This window comes from Fistularia commersonii, chromosome 12, assembly GCF_037954325.1.
Source record: "Fistularia commersonii isolate RoL2024-O1a breed Wild chromosome 12, RoL_Fcom_v1.0, whole genome shotgun sequence".
NCBI lineage: Eukaryota > Metazoa > Chordata > Actinopteri > Syngnathiformes > Fistulariidae > Fistularia > Fistularia commersonii.
The window spans coordinates 5,145,373-5,168,077 of record NC_141295.1 but is presented as its reverse complement, the minus strand read 5'-3'; the positions used below and the strand labels follow the sequence as shown (position 1 = coordinate 5,168,077).

At 46.5% G+C, this 22,705-nt stretch overlaps 3 protein-coding genes across 5 annotated transcripts in view; all 3 read right to left on the bottom strand.

Annotated features, from left to right (window-relative positions):
• Positions 1 to 5,121, bottom strand: part of slit1b (slit homolog 1b (Drosophila)) — a 42,744-nt gene extending 37,623 nt beyond the window's left edge. For both annotated transcript variants that reach the window (XM_086156579.1, XM_086156580.1), the window contains exon 1: positions 4,847 to 5,121. In XM_086156579.1, coding sequence (XP_086012705.1) covers positions 4,847 to 5,049 — 203 coding nt within the window. In that variant the 5' untranslated portion in view covers positions 5,050 to 5,121. The remainder of the gene's footprint in view (positions 1 to 4,846) is intronic.
• Positions 5,122 to 7,848: 2,727 nt separating this feature from the next.
• On the bottom strand, positions 7,849 to 13,007 carry arhgap19 (Rho GTPase activating protein 19). Its single transcript, XM_086156582.1, has 12 exons — positions 12,958 to 13,007; positions 12,133 to 12,404; positions 11,974 to 12,054; positions 11,695 to 11,904; positions 10,398 to 10,624; positions 10,232 to 10,318; positions 9,518 to 9,583; positions 9,065 to 9,247; positions 8,880 to 8,978; positions 8,572 to 8,685; positions 8,371 to 8,433; positions 7,849 to 8,237 (listed from the first exon to the last, which is right to left on the bottom strand). The coding sequence occupies exons 1-12, from the start codon at positions 12,999 to 13,001 to the stop codon at positions 8,184 to 8,186; spliced, it is 1,500 nt and encodes a 499-aa protein (XP_086012708.1). The 5' UTR covers positions 13,002 to 13,007; the 3' UTR covers positions 7,849 to 8,183.
• Positions 13,008 to 14,240: 1,233 nt separating this feature from the next.
• On the bottom strand, positions 14,241 to 17,215 carry LOC147228455 (cell division control protein 42 homolog). 2 transcript variants are annotated; one of them, XM_086156586.1, is made up of 6 exons: positions 17,030 to 17,073; positions 16,552 to 16,694; positions 15,799 to 16,345; positions 15,018 to 15,076; positions 14,919 to 14,945; positions 14,241 to 14,820 (listed from the first exon to the last, which is right to left on the bottom strand). In XM_086156586.1, exons 3-6 carry the CDS (start codon positions 16,055 to 16,057, stop codon positions 14,350 to 14,352), a joined length of 816 nt encoding a protein of 271 aa, XP_086012712.1. In that variant the 5' UTR covers positions 16,058 to 16,345; positions 16,552 to 16,694; positions 17,030 to 17,073; the 3' UTR covers positions 14,241 to 14,349. The 2 variants fall into 2 exon arrangements, with proteins under 2 accessions (XP_086012712.1, XP_086012710.1); XM_086156584.1 differs by having other exon boundaries at positions 16,552 to 17,215.
• Between the last annotated feature and the right edge of the window lie 5,490 nt (positions 17,216 to 22,705).

Here is a 22,705-nt window from a genome sequence, read left to right as displayed (position 1 = left end):
AGGGGGCGGAGCCAGAGACCCGCCGGCGGTGACTGGAAGGAGCTAATCGCCAGTTTGTTCAAAACAAGGCCGTTCTGCTACGAGCTGCATGTTAGCAACAGTTACGAAGACGAGCCGCAGTGTAGACATCAACCCACACTTATTACACAACAGTGTAATAACAGTGTAATAACTATTTACTAACAGTGTAATAACAGTGTAATAACTATTTAGCAACAGTCAAATAACTAAGCAATAACAGTGTAATAACTATTCAGCAACAGTGTAATAACAGTGTAATAACAATTTAGCAACAGTGTAATAACAGTGTAATAATGTCAAAGCTGCATAAACCCTATGTAAGTGTAGTCACTATGTAACACCTGCATAAAACTGTGCAACACTGGTGTAATCACGATGTCACATGTGGACAAACATCAGGTAACAACAATATAAACACTACTTAACATTGTATAAACACAATGCAACAAAACTGGAATAACAGTGTAGCAAAAGTGTAGTAACTGTGTGGCAACGGTAAGATAACTAGCAGTGTAATAACTATGTAACAGTGTCATAACACGTAATAACTCTGTTAATCCAGTGTAATAACTGTGTAGCAACATTGTAAAAACTATGAGTGTCATAACAAGTAACTACAGTGTATTAACTGTGTAACTACAGTGTAATAATGTAACTATAGTGTAATAACTCTGTAACAACTGTGTAATAACTATGTAAATACAGTGTAATAACTGTGTAACAACAGTGTAATAATGTAATAACAGTGTGGGGGGGCAGGGAAGCAGAGGGGAAGCAGCTGATTGGTCGGTGGGGTAAAGGGGGGGTCGGAGTGTGTGTGTGTGTGCGTGTGTGTGTGAAATCGGTGTGACAGTTGGCGTGGAGACCAGGCGGGCGTTGGGGTGGATGGAGGGGGGTCCCGATGAGGCGGTGACCCCAACACTTGTAAACACCCGTGGCATGGCGGGGGGCGTGCGAGGACACACACACACACACACACACACACATGCACTGATGCAAGTAAGGAAAATCCCAACGGCCCCCAGTGGGTCGGGTGTGTGTGACGCTGGAAGGGGGGGGTCAAAGGTCAGAGGTCAGGGTCCCCCCAGCGCAGACTCAGACAGACAAAGGTTGTTTCCCGCAGAGCGTCTTCAGTTACGGCGTCGGGGAAACATGAAGACCAGCAGCAGACACGCAACTACTCAAGGTCATGGAATATAGGCCGGGATGACGGTTCTAATCCGAGGAATTACATGGTAATAACACACATGCATGTAATAACATGGTAATAACACACACATGCATGTAATAACATGGTAATAACACACACATGCATGGAATAACATTGTAATACCACACACATGCGTGGAATAATATGGTAATAACACACACATTGGTGGAATAACCGCACATGTGTGGAATAACATGGTAATAACACACACACACATTCGTGGAATAACACACACTTGCAAGGAATAACATGGTAATAACATATACATGCATGGAGTAACATGGTAATAACACACCTATAAATGTAATAACGTGTAAATACACACCCATGCATGTAATAACACACACATGCATGAATAACATGGTAATAACACGCCCATGCATGTGATATGTGTAATAACACACATCCATGCATGTAATAACACACACATGCAAGGAATAACATGGAAATAAGATAGTAATAACACACACACACACACACACACACACACGTGTAATAACACACCCAACGTAATAACATGTAATAACACAACCATGCATGTAATAACACACACATGCATGAATAACATGGTAATAACATGGTAATAACACACACTCATGATGTAATAACATGTAATAACACACATGTGATAACTTTAAGCTGATGAATATTAATCTCATCTTAATCCTGCGATCACATCTCAATGAGCCTCTTCTACCTGGTGCATCAACTTTAACTTCACACACACACACACACACACACTCCCCCAGCTCCAAACCGTTTTTTTTTTTTTTTTCCACCCCTTCTTTTCACCGTTGCCATGGCAACCACACCATCAGTCACATTGATAAATGACCCCGTTATTGTCGAGCGTCCCCCCCGGGGTGGGGGGGGGATACTGTACACACACACACACGCACACACACACACACACACGGTTTGCCTTTCTCACACACACACACACTGGTATCACTTTACATGCTAATTGAGCAGCAAGCCCTTTAACAAATAGCCGGTTAATGAGTTGCCCGTCTTCTGGTTTTGGGGGCAAAAGAGGGGTGTATGGGGGGGGGGGGCAGCGGTCCGACAGGGGTCGCGACCCCCAGCCCCTCCGCCCCCCCCGCTGTGTCCACACAGAGCCGGACGGCGGCGGCGGCGGCTCTTTGTCTGAAAGGTCGTCTCGCCGCATTTTTACAAACATGGGTTTTTTCCTTTGTCTGTTTCAATAAAGTTTTTTTTTTTCTTTGAAATGTTTGAACATGTGACTCTACGGGCCAGATGCTACTTTTATTTACATAAAAATATGTACGCCGGGAGGGAACGGGTGTTACTGGAGTTAATTACATACTAATTACAGAGTAATAACACTTAACAATGGGATACAGCGCTGAATTATTTTATATGATTTATAGTTACAATATAGTAGCGCTTTGTGAGCTTAAAAAACACACTTCGATTTATTTTGCAATTTTTTTGGATGGATAAAAAAAATTCCGGCTTAAAAAAAAATTCCGCCATTAGAAAGGATTCGACCTTAAATAATAATTATTACACCTTAAAAAATTATTCCACATTAAAAAAAAATCTGCAAAAGAAATTATTCAACCTTAAAAAATGATTCCACTTGAAAAAAAAATATATATATATATATTCTGCCTATAAAATTATTCCACCTTAAAAAATTATTCCACATTAAAAAAAATCTGCATAAGAAATTATTCAACCTTAAAAAATTATTCCACTTAAAAAATATATATATTCTGCCTATAAAAATTATTCCACCTTAAAAAACATTATCCGCCTTAAAAAAATATTCGACCTTCAAAAAAAATATTCCAGTTTAAAAGATTATTCTGCATAAAAAAATAAAAAAAATCTGCATAAAAAAAAAAATTCAACCTTAAAAAAATTATACCACCATTTAAATTTGGGGCCATTTCTTTTTGAGCTTCTACCACACACACACACACACACACACACACACACACACATATCCTCAACAGTGCAGTGAACTGAGGGGGGGTTCTGCAAGGATGACTATCATCAATTATTCACACACAGCAACCTGAAACACACACACACACACACACACACACACACACACACACACTTCCACGACACCATGAGACGTTTTCCCCTCTGAACACAAACTAAACAAATAAATGAAGGGACCGTGACCTTCAGTTATCTCCGTCCTGATAGGCCGAGGGGAGTCTAGAGTTCCCGCCGTTGCGGCTAAAACTGTTAGCGGCTAAAGCCGTTAGCGCTTGTCCGGTTCTGGACCGCAGGGAACCGGACCCGGACCCGGACCCGGACCCGGACCCAGGCGGAGGGAACGCCGCGTGAACGTCGGAGCACCAGGAGATGGCAGGGTGAGGTCCTCAACAACTAGCCAAGTGCTAACACGCTAGCTTCTTCGAATAGCGACCTTGCTGTTGCTAGGCAACCCAAAAGCGTGCGAGCCCTCGTCCTCCTCCGGCTCACGGCTCACAGACGTCCGGCGACTTCCAGCTGGACAGGAAGCTCAGAGCCTGTTAGCACGTTAGCACGTTAGCACCGCAAGTTGCTAAAAGTCAAGGATGCTACATGGACAGTGAAGCGCTCACTCCCACTCAAGGTACACAGTACATGTGTACTTTTACTGCATTCTACAAACGGTACACGTGTACTTTTACTGCATTCTACACATGTATACGTGTACTTTTACTGCATTCTACGCACAGCACACATGTACTTTTACTGCATTCTACATATGTATATGTGTATTTTTACTGCATTCTACGCACAGTACAGATGTACTTTTACTGCATTCTACCCACACTAGACGCGTACTTTTACTGCATTCTACAGATGTACACGTGTACTTTGATTGCATTCTACGCACAGTACACATGTACTTTTACTGCATTTTATTCACAGTACACATGTACTTTTACTGCATTCTATACACAGTACACATGTACTTTTACTGCATTCTACAAACGGTACACATGTACTTTTACTGCATTCTACAGATGTACACGTGTACTTTGATTGCATTCTATGCACAGTACACATATACTTTTACTGCATTCTATTCACAGTATACGTGTACTTTTACTGCATTCTACGCACAGAACACATATACTTTTACTGCATTCTACACACAGTACTCATGTACTTTTACTGCTTGTTTCCTCACTTATACACATAATCTATTACTTTCCACCTACAGTACACACATTCTTTGACTCCATTTTACACACAGTACTTGTGTACTTTTACTGCACATTGCCTAAAGTACACACATACTCTATTACATTCTATGTAGTACTTTTACTCTATTTTACACGCAGTACTCGTGTACTTTTACTCCGTGCAACTGATGCTCACTGGAATTGAGGGGAAAGACACGGCACTCCATCAGAACGGATGGAGATGGAGGAGAGCGTGTGTGTGTGTGTGTGTGTGTGTGTGTGTGAGGCTAAACTGTCAACACACACACACACACACACACACATTGTGAGACCTCTTTAAAAATAAGACAAGGCAATCCTGAAACTTGTTGGCGTGAAAAAGGGGGAACACACACACACACACACACACACACACACACACACACACACACACACGTGCGTGCAGCCAGTGTGTACTCACAGCCTCTCAGTTCCTCTGGGGATGTTCCTGGGCACGCCGTGGATCCCCAGGCCGTGACAGTCCACCGTGGTCCCCAGGCACCTGCAGGGGGCGGGGCACGCCGCCGCCGCGCCCAGCAGCGCCAGGACGCTCCACGCCAGAAGAACCCAGAACCTTCCGGACCTTCCGGATCCTTCTCCGCTCCGGCTTCCCCCGCCAGACATCCTGCCGCGTCCTCCCCCCTCCCCGATCGCCGCCACGTGGCCAGGTGAAGTTCAGCTCCGGACGAACTAGCTTTTTTCGGGCACCGAGAAGAAAGAACGCCGCCGCTCCCGCTCTCCACGCCGTGTGTGTGTGTGTGTGTGTAAGAGTGTGTGTGTGTGTGTGTGTGTGTGTGATCTCGTGCAGCGGTACAGTGTGACTCGCCTCTCCCCTCCACTTTTCATTGAGTCATTGTGAGACGAACACTGAGCTGCTGGAGAAGAAGAAGGGGTGGAGGGGGAGGGGTGAGGGACTCCCTCTACCTCACACACACACACACACACACACGGACGCACACACACACACACACACACACACACACACACACACAAGCAAAGCGATCATCCATCAAAAGCTTTTACAAATAACTGCGGCGAGACTCCTCCCATGACAACCCCCCTTTTACACACACACACACACACACACACACACACACACACACACACACACACACATCTATTCAGTGACAACGGTAGCATTAGCCGCGACCTACAGTGACGCCAACCTCCTCCCCCGGGGAAAGGGGGGGATGGAGGGATGGAAGGGATGGAGGAGATGCTGCCGCGATAACAGCGAGGCATCCGGACGCCCGGGAGGGAAAAAAAAAAAGAGGGGGAGGGACAGGAAGTGGAAACGACAAACAAAAAGAAAACAAACAAGATGTTCCTCCTGGGTTGGAGGAGCAGGTCATCACTGGGAGAAACAAAAAAAAAAAAAAAAGGAGTTGAGGTATGCTAGCTTAGCATAATGAATGGAAGTCTATGGTAAGTGTTAGCATCAGCCACTTAGCTTAGCTACATTTAAGATAAATAAAAAAAAATCAAAACCTAAATATTACAAAAAAAAAACGTAAATGTAATTATTATGTATATATATATATATATGTATATTTACACACATACACACATTGTGTTTATTTAAGATGTGTATTATAAACATAATTTTTAAAATTGAAAATGGATATCGCAAAGAAGCTAGAAATACTTTCCAAAGTCGGACAGGCGGCGGCGGCGGCGTTCCCGCGCGACCTTCTTGGTTTTCCGCTGGACCTGGAATCGATCAATACGCTGATCGATGGAACGGCGTCCTTTGACCACCAGGGAGGGTCTCCTATGCGACCTTTGACCTCTGCGCGCTAATGAGCTCCGTTGGACCGCGCTAAGACGCTAACAAAGAGCGTCGCAACCTAAATGAGCCAATTGGAGACGCTTTGATCAGCTGACCCTCTCTTTGATGTTCCCTTTCATCTTTCACCGCCGGCTTGAATGATCGGAGCGATCGATAATTGCGATGCGATCAAACACAGGGTCGACATTAAACGGATTCTAAACTCTGGAAATGAAAAAGATCCGAATTGAATCGGGCCCTTTAAATCGGAGGATTGATCGGAATCACTGATAACCTGCGGTCTGATCAGGTGATCGCCGATCGATTGGTTTCACGAGCTGCTGGCGCCCCCTAGTGGTCGGGTGAGGTACTGCGCCTGAGGAGGAAGCTTAGAGCCGGAGCAGGTTTTAAAAACAAGGGTTTTAATCTGGAGCCGACATTTACAATCAAACACAAAGGGTTCCCGGCGCCGCTTCCTGTTCAGCGGCCAATCACAGAGTCCGCTCCGCTTTTTCTCCCAAAATCTGCCCGGTAACGGTCCAGCCGGAAGTGACGGGAACCGACCTCCGGGTTCCCGGACCTCCTGGTCTCCACCCGACAAACACAAACGCGATCCTTCTGTCGACTTCCTGCGAACCATCGTGTCGGACCGACGGCGGCGCCGGCGAGTCCGAATCCAGTCGGGAAATTCTCAGATTACGGCGATAATCCCTCGGGATCCGACCGGCGTCTGAGACCGTCGTCTTTGAGACGAGGAACCGGAAGCCGGAGGTTCGGCCCAAATTCTAGCGGCTCCTCCAACCCGGTTCCTCGCGGCGCCGCCCAGACCATCGACTTCCTGTTTCCATCTTCCAGAACTTACACACAACCGCAACTGAAGCACTTCCAACTCTGCTCGACAGACCATAATATGCCGGTCGCCGCGGGCGATCTGAAAATAGCGTCTTGTTACCGGCAGAGGGGGTTAAGAGTAGATTAAAAAAAAACAAAAAAAAACCAACTACATACATGGCGGAGGGGTTCACAGTGGATTAAAAAAAACTACAAACATGGCGGAGGGGGTTAACAGTGGATTAAAAAAAAAAACTAGGAACATGCCGGAGGGGCTTAACAGTAGATTAAAAAAAAAAGGAAAAAAAAAAGAAAAACTACAAACATGGCGGAGGGGGTTAACAGTATATTAAAAAAAACAAACAAAAAAAAAAAAACTACAAACATGGCGGAGGGGGTTCACAGTGGATTAAAAAAAAAAACTACAAATATGCCGGAGGGGGTCAACAGTAGATAAAAAAAATTATAAAAATAATAAAAAAAATAAATAAAAAAAAGAAAAACTACAAACATGGCGGAGGGGTTCGCAACGGAAAAAAAAAAACTACAAACATGGCGGAGGGGATTCACAGTGGATTAAAAAAAAAAACTACAAACATGGCGGAGGGGGTTCACAGTGGATTAAAAAAAAAAAAACTACAAACATGGCTGAGGGGGCTCACAGTGGATTAAAAAAAAAAAAAAACTACAAACATGGCGGAGGGGGCTCACAATGGAATAAAAAAAATATACAAACATGGCGCGGGGGGGGGGGGTTAGTGGTTCGACACCCTGAAAAAGTGATAATAATTTTTTTTTTTTTAAAAAGTAACAGGAGTGAACCGAAGTCATTACCATGACAACCGCCGGGGGGAGGGGGGTCAAAGGTCGGCGTGTTTGTAAACAGAAAAGTAACGTTAGCATAAAATTAGCTCTAAGCTAACAAACAGCTAAAACATCAGGTGGCATCGATCCACAGGCGTAACAGGCGATCCCGGGGCGTAATTACTTTGTAATTAGCCTGTAATTATTTAGTAATTGTCGCGAAATTATTTATTCACAGTTCGGGTGTCGGGCTCTCGCTGCGGCCCGGCTGGAAGGGGGCGCTTTTCTTTTCCAGAAGCTTCTGGCGCCTCCTTTTCTGTTTGTCCGGTCTTCTGGGGTGAGGCGGCGGCGCCTCCTACAGCGAGATCTCCTGAGAAGGTGAGAACCAGGTCCTGGTGGCGAGGTGGCCCTGCCGTAAAATAGCATTTGCTTAAGAAATGCGAGGTAAACAAGGAAACTAATTTTCCTTTTATTTTGAAAAGTGTCTTCCACGGCGGTGCGTTCAGGCCACGGGTGAAAAGAAGGACGTTTCAGCGTCTCACCTTTAGCGCCTTGTTGCGACTTGAACACACGTCTGGGTTCTTCGGCGCCAGCGCGCCGTCCGCCTTGAACACACACACACACACACACACACACACACACAAACACACACACACACACACACACACACACACACACACACACACACACACAGGTGAGACGTGGGTCCAGATGGAGGGGTTCGGGGGTGCAGTGGGGCTCACCTCCGGGAAGATGGCGTTCTCCTTTCCGGACTTCCTGCGTGTCGTGGCGAGCGCGTCCGGCGACGCGTGTCGGAGCCTCCTCTCCGCCGTCGGCTGCTCGCCGCGCGCTCTGCGCTGCTCGGACACACACGTGACGGGTCGTTAGAAGCGGAAACCGAGCTTCCCGCGGATGTAAGATGATGGTTGCTATGGCGATGAGGGGCGGAGACGTCCGTCGCCGATAGAGAACGACGTGGAAATCCCCGGACGCCGACGCCATTTTTTGGGGGTTTAACCGCGACGAGGGGGTTGCCATGGTGACGGGTTACCTTGATGAGTCCGCCGAAGGAGCGGGAGCGCGGGTGTTTCTTGGCGGCGGCCGCCTGCTGGTGGGCGGAGGGCGTGACGGCGGGCGTTTGCTTCACCAGCTGACGGAGGACACAGTCAGACGTCGGGTTTACAAACCTCACACACACACACACACACGCGCACACACACACGCGCACACACCGACCTGCCTGACCAGCTTCTTCTTCTTGGCCGAGTCGGGCATGTTCTCGTGCACGTGCCTGAAGAGCTCCTTCAGCGCCTCCTCCGTGTACTGCTGCGCCGGGGACGGCGCCGCCGACTCGGCCGCCGTCCGTTTCTGCGGCAGCGGGAGGCGCGGGGGCGTGGAGACGACGGGCGCCGGCAGGTCCTGAGGCGGGGAGGACACACACACACACACACACACACGTCGGGCGGATCAATTGGAATCAATAACCTGATCAGGGTCAAGATGGCGCCGCTTGCTCAGTAGCGTGCGCGTCGTCAATTTGAAAGGAAGTACGATCCGCCGATCGATCGATGGATCGTTCCGGCTGGACCCGGATTTCTGATCAGATTGAAATCTGTCAATCAGACTATTGACGAGCGGCCGGATGAAGCCCCGCCCCCGAGGAGGAGACCAGGAGGACGGAGGTCAAACCTTGAACTGCAAGGACTTCGAGCCCATGAAGTGCATCCTGGCAAAGTCCCTCAGGTAGACCGGAGGCTGGAACACACACACACACACACACACACACACAGTAAACAAATCTGTAGTTTTCTAACAGAGAAGTTGCTGAAAGTGTTTGGTGAGGAAGGTGTGTGTGTGTGTGTGTGTGTAAGATAAGGGGAAATTCCTTTGTCACAGCAGTGCAATAGTTTTGTCAAATATTAGAAAAAATAAAATAAATATGAATATAAATAAAACACACACACAATAAACAAATCTGCACCTTTCTAGCAGAACACTTGCTGAAAGTGTTCGATGAAGAAGGTGTGTGTGTGTGTGTGTGTGTGTGTTTGTAAGATAAGATAAGGGGAAATTCCTTTGTCACACTGATATGACAAAACAGTGAAAAACAAAATAAATATCAATATAAATCACACACAAGGAAGGTGTGTGTGTAAGTGTAAGATAAGATATGATAAACTTTATTGATCCCCAGAGGGGAAATGCTTTTATCATAGCAGCGTTACTGATATAACATCAAAAACGAGTAAAATTATTAATAAATAAGAATATAGATATATAATGAGCCACATTAGAGGACAAAAGATAGCAAGACATCCATGGATAAATAGACAGCAGGGAGAACAACAACAACATCAGGGATAAGAATGTGTGTGTGTGTGTGTGTGTGTGCGCGCTCCTCACCCTGAACAGTTTCTGGGAGTGCTTGATGATGAAGGCCATGCTGCTGTTCAGCTTCTTCAAGTTGTCCTTCAGATCTCCAGCGTTCATCTGCAGGAACCCAAACACTCCTCAGAACCCCTCCGTCGCCCCGAGTCGCCCCGAGTCGCCCCGAGTCGCCCCGGCTTACGTGTCTCGGCCAGAGGAGGTGCGGCGCGAACATGAGCGCCAGGTTGAAGGCGGACATCTTGTTGCGGTCCTGCTGGCGTGCGGTGTGGTAGAGCAGGTCCAGCAGCAGCTTCAGCAGCGAGCGGTTGCTGGGCGGCAGCAGCAGCAGCAGCAGCTGCAGGGCCTCCAGCTGACGCTCCTTGTTGGGGACCGACGTCTTGTTGCCGCGCTCGTCCAGCAGGGTCATGTCTGCCGGGGCGGACGGGGTTTACGTCGGTGAAATGTGAAGTGTGTTTACCTTGAAGATGGTGTTTTTCATTTCTTAGCTAACAGGCTAATCCAGGGGTCGCCGACCTTTAACACCCAAAGAGCCATTTGGACCCGGTTTCCACGGAAAAGAAAACACCGGGAGCCGCAGTTGCTTTTTGACGTCTAAAATAAAGGTACCGCCGTATATATTGCTTTTTATTACCTTTACACTTTGTATAAACAAGTGTGTTGCTTCTGAAATTCACAAAGTATTACGGAGAAAATTACATTTTATTTATGTAATGAACTCATTTTGGGCTTTGGGCTTTCAGAGCGTGTAGCGGAGCCTCAACCTGAATTTTAAAAATAAATCGGGAAAAAAATCACTGTGTCGGTAAACAATAAATGATAAATATTTGCAAAATATCTTCATAAATATTTATTTTACCTGGTTTATGGGACTTCTGCTCCTGAACTTCTGCGCACAGCATCTGCAAATCAGGACTTAACCGGCTCCCGCGAGTGTGACGTTATTTTGAGCGGCGAAAAATAATAAATATAATTTTATTCAATATTTAAAGATCGCAAAAAATCTTCCAACTTAGAACTAAAAGTTTAAAAAAGGAATTAACACAAATGAAATACACTTCAATTAAATATTTATAATTTATTTTCCCGAGCCGCGGGTTGCCGACCCCTGATGCTAAATGCTAATTTCTCCGCTTTACGGCGTGAAGCCGCTCCGCTTTTTTAAAACCATCAACCGACTTTGTACGACTCTTCTGACGCCTCATCCATCGACATCCCCGCCGTCTGCCGCCCCAAATCCCCAAAAGCGTTTCCCGCCGATGCTCTCCTTCGTCGGATGTCGCCGACAACAACTTTGCGTCAATTCTTAGCTTTCTCTGGGCGAGCTAGCGGCGCGCCACTGTTTTCAAACACCACTTCACGGACAGCGGCGTCCACATGGGGGTCAAAACGCTCAAAGCGAGCAATCCGCTGAGGATTTCGACCTCCAACAAAACCTCCAATGTCGAGGTTCGGCTGAATGCTAACGGCGACGCACTTACCGGCGATCTTCAGGTGCGCGTGGAAGTGTCGCTGCGTGAGCAGCGGCTCGGGCAGCTCGCCCAGCAGGGCTTTGAGCAGCGTGGCGGCGTCGTTGGGGTGGAAGCCGCCCGAGTCCAGGTCCACGTCGGCGCCGCTGGCGAGCAGCTCCCTCAGGGCCTGCTGGCGCCCGCTGTTCCCCGGGACCCGGAACAGCCCCTCCACGTGAAGGTCTAGGGGAGGGAGGTTTTTCAATAACAAAGGGTCACCTTTGATTTTGAAAAGATTCAAGCAGAACTCACTCTTGCTGAGATATTCCACCAGCTTGTAGATCTGCGCGATGCAGCTCTCCGACGGCGACGCCCCGAACCCCACGCCTTTGTCTGCAGACAGGAAGGAGAAGGGACAAGTGACGGCGCCGTTCGCGACGCTCGTCCGGAGCTCGCCGGCCGACCTCTGACCTTTACGTTTCAGGAAGTTGAAGGAGCGGAAGAAGCCGTTGCCGCCCGTCGGCGTCTTGGGGCTCTCGTCGCCGAGCAGCTGCGCGAACTCGGCCCCCGGGAGGTCGATGAGGCGGGTGATGTTGCTGAGCACCAGCTCCAGGAAGACCTCGGGGCTCTCGTTGCGGAGCTTCTCCACGAAGAAATCCTGGTTGAAGATGACGGGCGAGCGGCTGGTGCGGGGCCCCCCGGGGGATTTGTCCTGGTGGGTCACCATGTCCACCTCCGGGCCCCTGGAGGGAGTGTAAACATCACCTGTCCATCGACTGTATTGATAAACGGAATTGAACATCCAGCAACTTTCGGTAGGAGACACACTGGCCACTCCAAGAGAATAATCAAGACCAAAATCAATGAACCTATCGATCGCAAACTAAACAATATCGGCAAAAGCGCCACTTGGCTTTTATTTTGAAAGGAATACGTCATTTCCGTTAAGCGACGAGACGATCTCAATACAAACAGTGATATATAAGGATGACAGTTAGTATTTTCTCGACACTGACAAATCATTAGTTTGAGGGGGAAAAAGCGAAAAAAAAGCACTTGAGTAAATAATTATTGTCATGAAAAATCTAAACACTGAAGTAAAAAAAAAACAAAAACAACGATGCTGCATTAGCGGTTAGCGCTGGGAGTTAGCCGACATGCTAACGTCACGGCGGTAGCTTTACCGAGCGACGGCCGGCTTTGTCGCCCTCCAGCGCGGACGGAACAGTCGGTTCGACCCTCGGGGTGTCCCCGGTTAACGGGAAGCCGCCCGAGACACACCGTGCGATCCGTTACCTGCTATTTTGGGTGTTTTCCTCCGCATCTCGACCCGGGGCCATCTTCCGTTTGAATCCTCCGCTGTTATCCTCGGCCCCGCCCCGCTCCTCTCCCATTGGCTGCTAGTCGAGCGCGGCTGTGACGTATGTCACTGATTTGCATGAGCCCTCGCTGTGATTGGTCAGTTTGAATTCCGGTTTCTTCCCCGGATGTAAGCTTAGTTGAAAACACCGTCAATCAATAGATAATGTGTTTAAAGTAAAAATATGAAAAATATAAGATATCGATACAAATAAACACAGACAAGTCACAATATATGCAATAGAATACAAAAATATAAAAAGTAATAAAATGAATGTCTTGTGAAGGGAATGGTAATAGAAGTAGCAGGTGTACAGTAGGTGATGTTGAAATGAAACGATAATAAATATGATATAAATTATAAAATAAATATTGTACAGATGTAGAGATGGAGGGAGCCGGGAAGCGACAAAAATCGGACTCTTGTATTAAATCCCTCGATGACCTTGTGCAGCCCCGTGATAGACCAGTGCGGGTGCCGGCCTGGAAATGATACTATGAAGGTACGCTTGCGTCCAGCAGGGGCCACCACTGCTCTTCAAGGCCTCCAGATCCTCCAGGAGAAGCTTGCAGTGGGAGCGTCCAGCTGCCCAACCCCAAATTCTCACATTTCAACCAGATCCTCCGAAAGGGAAGAAGAAGCGAGCCCATCCCTCCCACCATTGCTGTTTTGGGCACATTTTGGGTCAAACTGGCTTCAAAAGGAAGCACCGTCAATTCATTCGTGTGTCACCTTAGGTTGGTGTGTGTGTGTGTGTGTGTGTGTGTGTGTGTGTGTGTGTGTGTGTGTGTGTGTGACGGGGATAACCCGGACAGGTCAGCTGTCAATCACCTGGCCATTCACTTCGTCACACACACACACACACACCTACGGTCATGACAGGGAGACGGTGTGCATCGCTCAGCGCTAATTCAAGCAACGCAAACAGCTAGCATCTGCTGGGGAAAAAGGCTAAGAGTGACGTTTTGAGATTTTCCACTTCCTGCGGGTGAAACGGCTCTGGCTTTGAGCGCTCTGCACGCAGCGGCGGCGGGATAAACCACTCACCGAAGCGCGAGCTGCCGTGGCGGCGGCATCGAGCCCCATCTGCCGCGCTAATCCGGCCCAGGTGGTCCTGTCGCCTCCCATTAGAGGAGGTTTAGCTCGGACGTTAGCGACGAGTCGAGGCTAACGGCGGCTGCGATCGGATGACCGAGCGACTCAGAAGACACGGCGGGTCAAACCTCGCTGTTTATTTATAAACAAACTACAAACAGGAAGGGGTGTCGTCCAATCGGAAGTCAGTGTGCGGGAATCGCCGTGACGACGGCGAGCGTTTAAATCGGGGTTCACTCGCCGACCAGGCAGCCCATCTTCCTCCACCAGGCCTCGGTCAGAGTTCGGATCTTCTCGGGCGTCTTCTCCTTGAGCGTCGGGCGCCCGGGACGCTCGCCGGCGCCGTCCGCCGGCGCGATGCTCGCCAAGATGGCCGAATCGAAGGCGTCCTTCAGGTTCTTCTGGGTCAGGGCGGAGCACTCGGCGAAACCGGCCGCCCCGAGCTCGCGGGCCAGCTGCCGGCCCTCCTCCGTCCCCACCGGACGCTCGCTCCTCTCGGCCAGCCGGATCAGGACCTGCACGTCCTCCCTCAGGTCCAGCTGGGTTCCCACCAGGACCAGGGCGGCGGCGGGGCAGAACCGCCGGACCTCCGGGACCCAGCGCTGCGTCAGGTTCCGGAAGGAGGCGGGTCGCACCACGCTGTAGCACAGCAGGAAGACGTCGGCGTTCCGGTAGCACAGCCGGCGGAGGCGCTCCAGCTCCTCCTGCAGGGAGACCAGAACATCAGGGGCCGGACCGGAACCGGGTCGGGACCGGATCCGGAACCGGACCCCGGTGGGGGTGAGGGGGCGGGACTACTCACGCTCCTCGGCCCCGGGGGGTCCCGGATCTGCAGGAGGAAACAGAAGGGTCATAAAGGTGGACCTGGACCAGGAGGACCAGCAGGAGGACCGGGACCCACCTGACCAGCGGTGTCACACAGCTGCAACCTGATTGGATGACCGTCCACCACCACCGTCACTGGGGAGCACCAGCACACACACACACACACACACGCACACGCACACGCACACGCACACACACACACACACACACATTATCAAATGGAGTCAAGCACATATATATATATACACACACATAAATAAATGAGTCAGACACACATATGCATACATACTCATGCAAACACACACACACACACACACACACACACACATTATCAAATGGAGTCAAGCACATATATATATACACACACACATATAAATAAATGAGTTGGACACGCATATACATACAGACTTATGCAAACACACACACACACACACACGTACACACACACATGTACACACACATACACACACACACATAGGCATTTCTTCCAGTGGCTGCCAGGGGGCATCCAGAGCATGCGTGTGGTTATGTTTACGTCTGGCTGTGTGTGTGTGTGTGTGTGTGTGTGTGTGTGTGTGTGTGTGTGTGTTTGTGTGAGTGTGTACTGTTGAAGTCTTCCCTGGCAGCGTGTGTGTGTGTGTGTGTGTGTGTGTGTGTATATGTCTGTATATGTGTGTGTGTCGTTGAAGTTGTCCCTGGCAGTGTGTGTGTGTGTGTACCATTGAAGTCGTCTCTAGCAGTGTGTGTGTGTGTGTGTGTGTGTGTGTGTGTGTGTGTGTGTGTGTGTTTGTGTGAGTGTGTACTGTTGAAGTCTTCCCTGGCAGTGTGTGTGTGTGTGTGTGTGTGTGTGTGTGTACCGTTGAAGTCGTCCCTAGCAGTAGGTGTGTATTCCGCAGGGTATCCATTGGTGGTGTAGCTGCAGACCAGGCTGCTCTTCCCGACCTCTCCGTCCCCGACCAGGACGCACCTCAGGCGGGGTCCGGACCTCCGCAGGCGGCCGGTCCGAGCCTGGACCGGGAGCGGTAGCGGGGGTGGCGTCGGCGGCAAGCCGGCGACGGCGCACCCTGAGTCGGATAGACGGCGGGGCTTCAGTCCGGTGACCTCCGGGGGGAGCATGTCCGCGGATGGGTTCCCGTCCCGACGCTCTCCGCGGGCACGGTGCACGCCGGTGGCTCTGCACACCTTCCTCCTCTCCTTCTCCTTCTTCTTCTCCTTCTTCTTCTTCTTCTTCTTCTTCTCCTCCTCTTCCTCCTCCCCGCACACCTGGCGCTCCGGGGCCAGTAAGAGGCTTACCGGCCCCGCGACATACGAGGCCCCGCGGATTTTCCCGGTCAAACCGGCTTATGATCACCGGAGACGCTGATCCTCCTCCTCCTTCTTCAACTTCTTCTTTTTCTTCTTCATCTTGTAAACAAAAACAAAACGCGATTTCAAATGACGTCACTGTTTGACCATTCAATAAAAGCTGTGATTAATTTAAAGAAGTCATAAAGTTTGATTTTTTTCTGTCTCGTTTTACCACAATAAAAACATATTAAATTAAATTAAATTAAATTAAATTAAATTAAATTAAATTAAATTAAATTAAATTAAATTAAAGAGCACCCCACCCGAGCAAAAAAATGGCGGGAGCGCTCCCTCTGGCGGTGGAATGACGTCAGCGGCAGAAGAAGAAGAAAAATAGCTTCTTCTTCTTCTTCTTTTTCTTCTTTTTCTTTTTCTTTTTCTTTTTCTTCTTCTTCTTCTTCTCTCTCTTCAGGGACAGGAAGTGGAGATGATACCTTCAAAAATCTGGTTGAACACCAACATTCATCTTCATCCCTGACCTCCACCCCCATCTCCTGCTCCTGCAGGATGAACACACACACACACACACACACACACACACACACACACGTTCCATACAAAGCTGCCTTTCTCCTCACACACTCCAACCCTCCCCCAGAGCTGATGGACAGCTGATCAGACGCTGGGCCTCCTTTGGAGCTTCCAGACCAGGAGGAGACATTAACACACACACACACACACACACACACACACACACACACACACACACACACACACACACACACACACACACACACACACCTCCTCTGCCTTCTTCACCCTCATCTTCTCTGGTGGGATCAGCTGATCCACCAGGACGTCCAGCTCTGGTCCAGGACCATCTGCCAACCTTCCTTCCATCCTTCCTTCCTTCCTTCCTTCCTTCCTTCCTTCCTTCCTTCCTTCCTTCCTTCCTTCCCCTCTTTCCTTCCTTCCTTCCTTCCTTCCTTCCTTCCTTCCTTCCTTCCTTCCTTCCTTCCTTCCTTCCTTCCTTCCTTCCCCTCTTTCCTTCCTTCCTTCCTTCCTTCCTTCCTTCATCTCCCTCCCTTGATTCCTTCCATCCTTCTCTCCACCAGCCGTCCTTCTTTCCTAAAACAACAATGATAATAATAGTAAAAGTTTTACTGACAATAATAAAAATAACAATAATCTTAATTATCACAATAATAATAATAATAACAATGGAAACAAATGTAATACTACTACTATTATTTCTACTACTACTACTACTACTAAATGATAATGATTATATTATAATACAAAAGCACAATGACAAAAGTAATACTACTACTAATAATAATAATAATAATTATTATAATAACATAACAATTATTATTATTATTATAATACAAAACAACAACGACAATAATAATATTACTATTACTACTTATAATAATGATAATGTAATACTACTAGTTCTATTTCTACTACTACTACTACCAATATGATAATTATTATCATTATAATTATTATTAAAGCTATCAAATACTACTACTTATACCGCCAAAATAATAGTTATAATTATTATGATAACTCTTCTATTATAATACAAAAGCACAATGACAATGGTAATACTACTACTACTAATACTAATAATAATCATAATAATCATAATTATAATTATTATTATTACTATTATTATAATAATACAAACCAACAATAACAATAGTAATACTACTACTTATAATGATAATAATAATAATATAACAATTATTATTATTATTATACAAAACAGCAATGACAATAGCAAGACAACCACCACTACTACTAATAATAATGATAAAACAGTTATTATTATTACTCTTATTATTATTATTATACAAAAGCACAATAATTTGTACAACAATTTGTAGTTACTGCTAACAGCTAAGACAATTTATATTTCATATATTTCTTATTCTTCCTCCTTTCCACTATTATCTATTACTGTTATGTTTTTTTTACTTGAAACTCTGGCACAACAATTTCCTTCGGGATTAATAAAGTTGTTCTCATCTCATCTAACAATAGTAATACTACTACTGCTACCACTCTTACTAATACTACTACTAATAATATAACAATTATTATTATTATTGTTACTATTATTATAATCATACAAAACAGCAATGACAATAGCAAGACAACCACCACTACTACTAATAATAATTATATAACAGTTATTATTATTACTCTTATTATTATTATTATACAAAAGCACAATAACAATAGTAATACTACTACCGCTACCACTCTTACTAATACTACTACTAATAATATAACAATTATTATTATTATTGTTACTATTATTATAATCATACAAAACAGCAATGACAATAGCAAGACAACCACTTCTACTACTACTAATAATAATGATGACGATGCTCCAAATGTTGATGATACAATAACAATCCAAAAATGACTTCAATAAACAATATGAACAATATCCATATTAACACCCATAATATTTCGCACGTCCGCCCACCTCGCAAGTATTCGAGGTATTCGTGAGTTGCGTCTCCCCGGCTGCTCCTCCCCCGCCAGCTGAGGGGTCCCCCTCCCCGGCCTCGGGGGACCGTCCCGCTCGGCCTCCATAGTTATGGTCCCGGGCCATCTGTCACCGTGCGCATTCACGCCGCCACCAGAAGGCCGCAACATGTGCACGTTTAAATGGAGAAGCCGACTTTCCCAGGACACGCGGGCCTGACCCCGGCAGCCGTGGCGACCCCACCTCCACACCCACGCTGAGAAAATACTGTCTGCATGTGAATCAATGAATTAACACACACACACATACACACACAGAGCCATGCCACCACGTGCACCTTCTCCACACACACAATGATGGATTTCCACCTCCTGCAGCAGCTGATGGAGAAACAGGATCAGCTGATGGTGGAGAAGATGAAGGTGTTGGAGGAGGGTGATGGTGGGAACAATGTGTGTGTGTGTGTGTTGGGGGGGGGGTCACACACTTTTCCTTTGTGGTTTGGTCAGCAGGCGTGTGCCGCCGCCGCCGCCGCCGCCATGAGAAGCGGGGGTTCTTATCAAAGATGGACGAGGCATCGTTACAATCATCGTTAGCGGCGGGCGGGACAATGGAGCGGCCGATGGGAAAGTTCTCCCGCCGCCTCCGCTGGGATTAACAGGAGAACATCTGACGGCGTTTGGAGAACCGTCGGAGAACCCTTGAGGGACCCCCGGGGGACCCCGATGCCGCTTCTTCAGCTAGAAGACCTCTGGATCAAACTTCTGGGATCTTAATCCCAATGTGTCCTCGGACTGTAAATGAGATGGAATTATTGATTTGATTTCTTTTTCTTTTTTTTTTTTTTAATTCGCTTGTATTAATTCTATTTTTTTATTTATTTATTCTTGATTAGTTTACTTATATTTTAATTCTATTTTTATTGCTTTACTTACATTTTAATTCGATTTTTTTATTTATTTATTCTTCATTAATTTACTTATATGCTAATTCTATTTTTTATTGCTTTACTTACATTTTAATTCTATTTTATTTTGTTTATTTAGTCTTAATTAATTTGCTTATATTTTAATTCTATTTTTGTTATTTTACTCATATTTATTTCTATTTTATCTATTTATTTTTAATTCATTTACTTTGAATTTAATTATTCTTTCATTGATTTACGTATACTTTAATTCAATTTTTTTTAATACATGTACTTACATTTTAATTCTACTTTATTTATTTATTTTTAATTCATTTACATATATTTAATTCCATTGTATTTTATTTATTCATTCTTAATTAATTTACTTATATTTAAATTCTATTTTTTTTATTACTTTACTTAAAATTTATTTCTATTTTTTAAATTAATTTACTTACACTTTAATCCTATTTTTTTAATTATTTTACTTATATTCAATTCTATTTATTCAATTTATTTATTTTGAATTCATTTACGTAGATTTTAATTATTCTTTCAGTAATTCACTTATATTTTAATTCTATTTATCCAACAGATGTACTTACATTTATATTCTATTTTATTTATTTATTTTTTATTCATTTACTTATATTTTATATTATCATTTATATTCTATTGTTTATCAACTTACCTTGATTTCATTCTATTTTATTTATGTATTTTACATTAATTGACTTAATTTCTAAGTCTTTTTTCATTTATCAATTTATATTCTTATTACTTTTTTTTAATAAATGTACTTACATTTTCATTTAATTTAATTTTATTTATTTATTTTCAATTCATTTACCTATATTTCAATTCAATTTTTTAATTCATATTTTAATCCCATTTTTTGTTTAATTTACTTACATCATAATTCTATTATGTTTTTTTTTATTCATTTACCTATATTTCAATTCTATTTACTCAGTTTACTTAGATTCTCATTCTATATTTTTGATTTATTTACTTTGATTTTAATTCTATTTTTTTTATTTATATTTTGATTCATTTACTTCTATTTTACTTCTATTTTATTTCTATTTAACCCATTAAACATCTTCAAATGAAGAATCTCAAGTCCAGATTTTGCTCTTTCTTTGCTGAGTTTTCCGTCTATCGAAGATTCGCCAGGCTGATTTCGTGAAATCAAATTTGGATTAAAGTTGTAAAATTGGGATAAACGTCGCCGTTTGACCAGAACAACGCGAAAAAAACCCCACCCGTCCTCCGAAGCGTCACGATTCACTGACGATGATGTTCGTGTCCAAAAAAGCGTCCCTATTTCCCAAACATTCGCTAATTCTACCCATTTTTTTTTCTCACCTTTCCCTATTTTTTTGCGCCGTTCGGACGCCGCGACCAGAACCACGTGTGGGGGCGGAGCTTAAAGCCACCCCGAAACAAACAACAATGTGTTGCTCCTCGGAGTGCCTTTCCTCCGGGCCTCGGGCAGCATTGTCATGGTGCAGGAGGTTGAGGGGCCGCCGGGAAGGATGGGGGGGGGGGCAAGTCGGGGTAGTTGTGGGAAGGGGGTGGGGGTTGGGGGTGGGGGGGGCATGACGCTGCAGCAGTGGCAGCTGGCGGCCCAGCTTGCAGGGGCCAAGTCTTGACAAAGGAGCGCCTTCCCCCGGGGGCTGGTGATTTAGGACAGGGCTCCGGACCGGCCCCTGAAGAGGACACTAGCTTGCGAGGAACATACCCCCCGTCCCCCTCTTGCCCCCCACCCCTCCCCGACTCTAAAGCTTCCCCACGGGCTCCCTCTCCCCCCCCTCCGAAACCCCTTCCCTGAGCGCTCTCCTGGGACGACCGGACAAGGAGCATTCCTTAGGTGTAGTGCGCTAACGCTCGCGGGACACAATAGCGGAGGGGGGGGGGGGGGGGCACAACAGGTGCGAGTGGATCCTCTGTCGGCCAGCGGCAGCTGAGAGATGGGGACGGGGTGGAGGGGGGGGGGGTAGATGGCGTGGGGGTGGGGGTGATTATGGCGCCATTATCCAGCGCCGCTCTACCGGTAGCCTGTTGGAGCTCCTCTCCCTGAACAAAAACAAAGCTTTTATGTGTAACCTGGTCCCACCCAGCGCCGACCGGCCCGCCTTTCATCCCCCCGGCCTAGTGAGCACCTGCCACCCCCCCCCCCCTCCCCTCGGACCCACCCCGACCCCCTTTTCCCCTACCCCCAAATACGAACCCTCTTCTCCAGGGTCCACTATGAGGAAAACCTACTTGTTTAAACACTCCAAATCCAGGCGGCCGAGACCATCCGAGCATACAAGTCTGGCCCCCCCCTTCTGCTCCCCCCTGAATTATAGCGCCGTCTGAAATGAGCAGTCACAGAGCAGATTGTTTGGTGCAGCCACTTGATATAACCGGCGACAAAGCAAAGACCAGGGCGGGTGTCCTGGAGGGGGGGCAGGATTTGGTTACACCCCCCCATTGTGGTGGACTCCGGGTCCCATGGAGGTTTTAAAGGGGGGGCGCAGGTGCCTACATCTGTTCATGTCTGGGCAGATGCTCCCGGTGTTGGAGATAGAGAGGGAGAGTCCAGGGTGGGGGGTGGACTTCCTCCATTTACCCCCCCACATTGGTCACGAGTGGGCGGGGCCACCCGTGGGGGAGGGCGGCGTGTCCTTGTTTCTCGGTTGACGGTGCAGTTTTTCCCCCCAATTTCTTTCTATTTCAACAAAAAAAAGCATCCAAGATGTAGGATCAAAGGGTTAAACGACATCAAAACAATTGATCTGAAAGCCTTTCATGTTGACTTCAAAACAAGCAAACCGGAAATCTGTTTCCAGTTTGTTTGTTTTTGTTTGTTTGTTTGTTTTTTGCCGTGTTCGCGCCGCTTCCGGTGTCGCGTGAGCGCACGCTCCCCGTTTTCAATGATCGATCTTTGTTCCCGAGCGGGGCGCGAGGCACACGTGTTTTCTGAAAACACTGGCACGCGACCCCCACGCTTGTCTCCGCCCCCCAGCGTGTGTTTGTGTGTGTGTGAGATGCTCGGGACACAACGTGAAATACC

Coding starts and splice junctions, on each gene's coding strand:
- arhgap19 (XM_086156582.1), bottom strand. CDS start 13,001: ATGGCCCCGGGTCGAGATGCGGAGGAAAACACCCAAAATAGCAG. Junction 8,686..8,879: donor CCTTCGGCGGACTCATCAAG/GTAACCCGTCAC, acceptor GTGTCCGAGCAG/CGCAGAGCGCGCGGCGAGCA. Junction 8,238..8,370: donor GTCGCAACAAGGCGCTAAAG/GTGAGACGCTGA, acceptor ATTTTACGGCAG/GGCCACCTCGCCACCAGGAC.
- LOC147228455 (XM_086156584.1), bottom strand. CDS start 16,057: ATGCTCCCCCCGGAGGTCACCGGACTGAAGCCCCGCCGTCTATCCGAC. Junction 15,077..15,798: donor TGCTAGGGACGACTTCAACG/GTACACACACAC, acceptor GGTGCTCCCCAG/TGACGGTGGTGGTGGACGGT. Junction 14,821..14,918: donor ACCCCCCGGGGCCGAGGAGC/GTGAGTAGTCCC, acceptor GTCTCCCTGCAG/GAGGAGCTGGAGCGCCTCCG.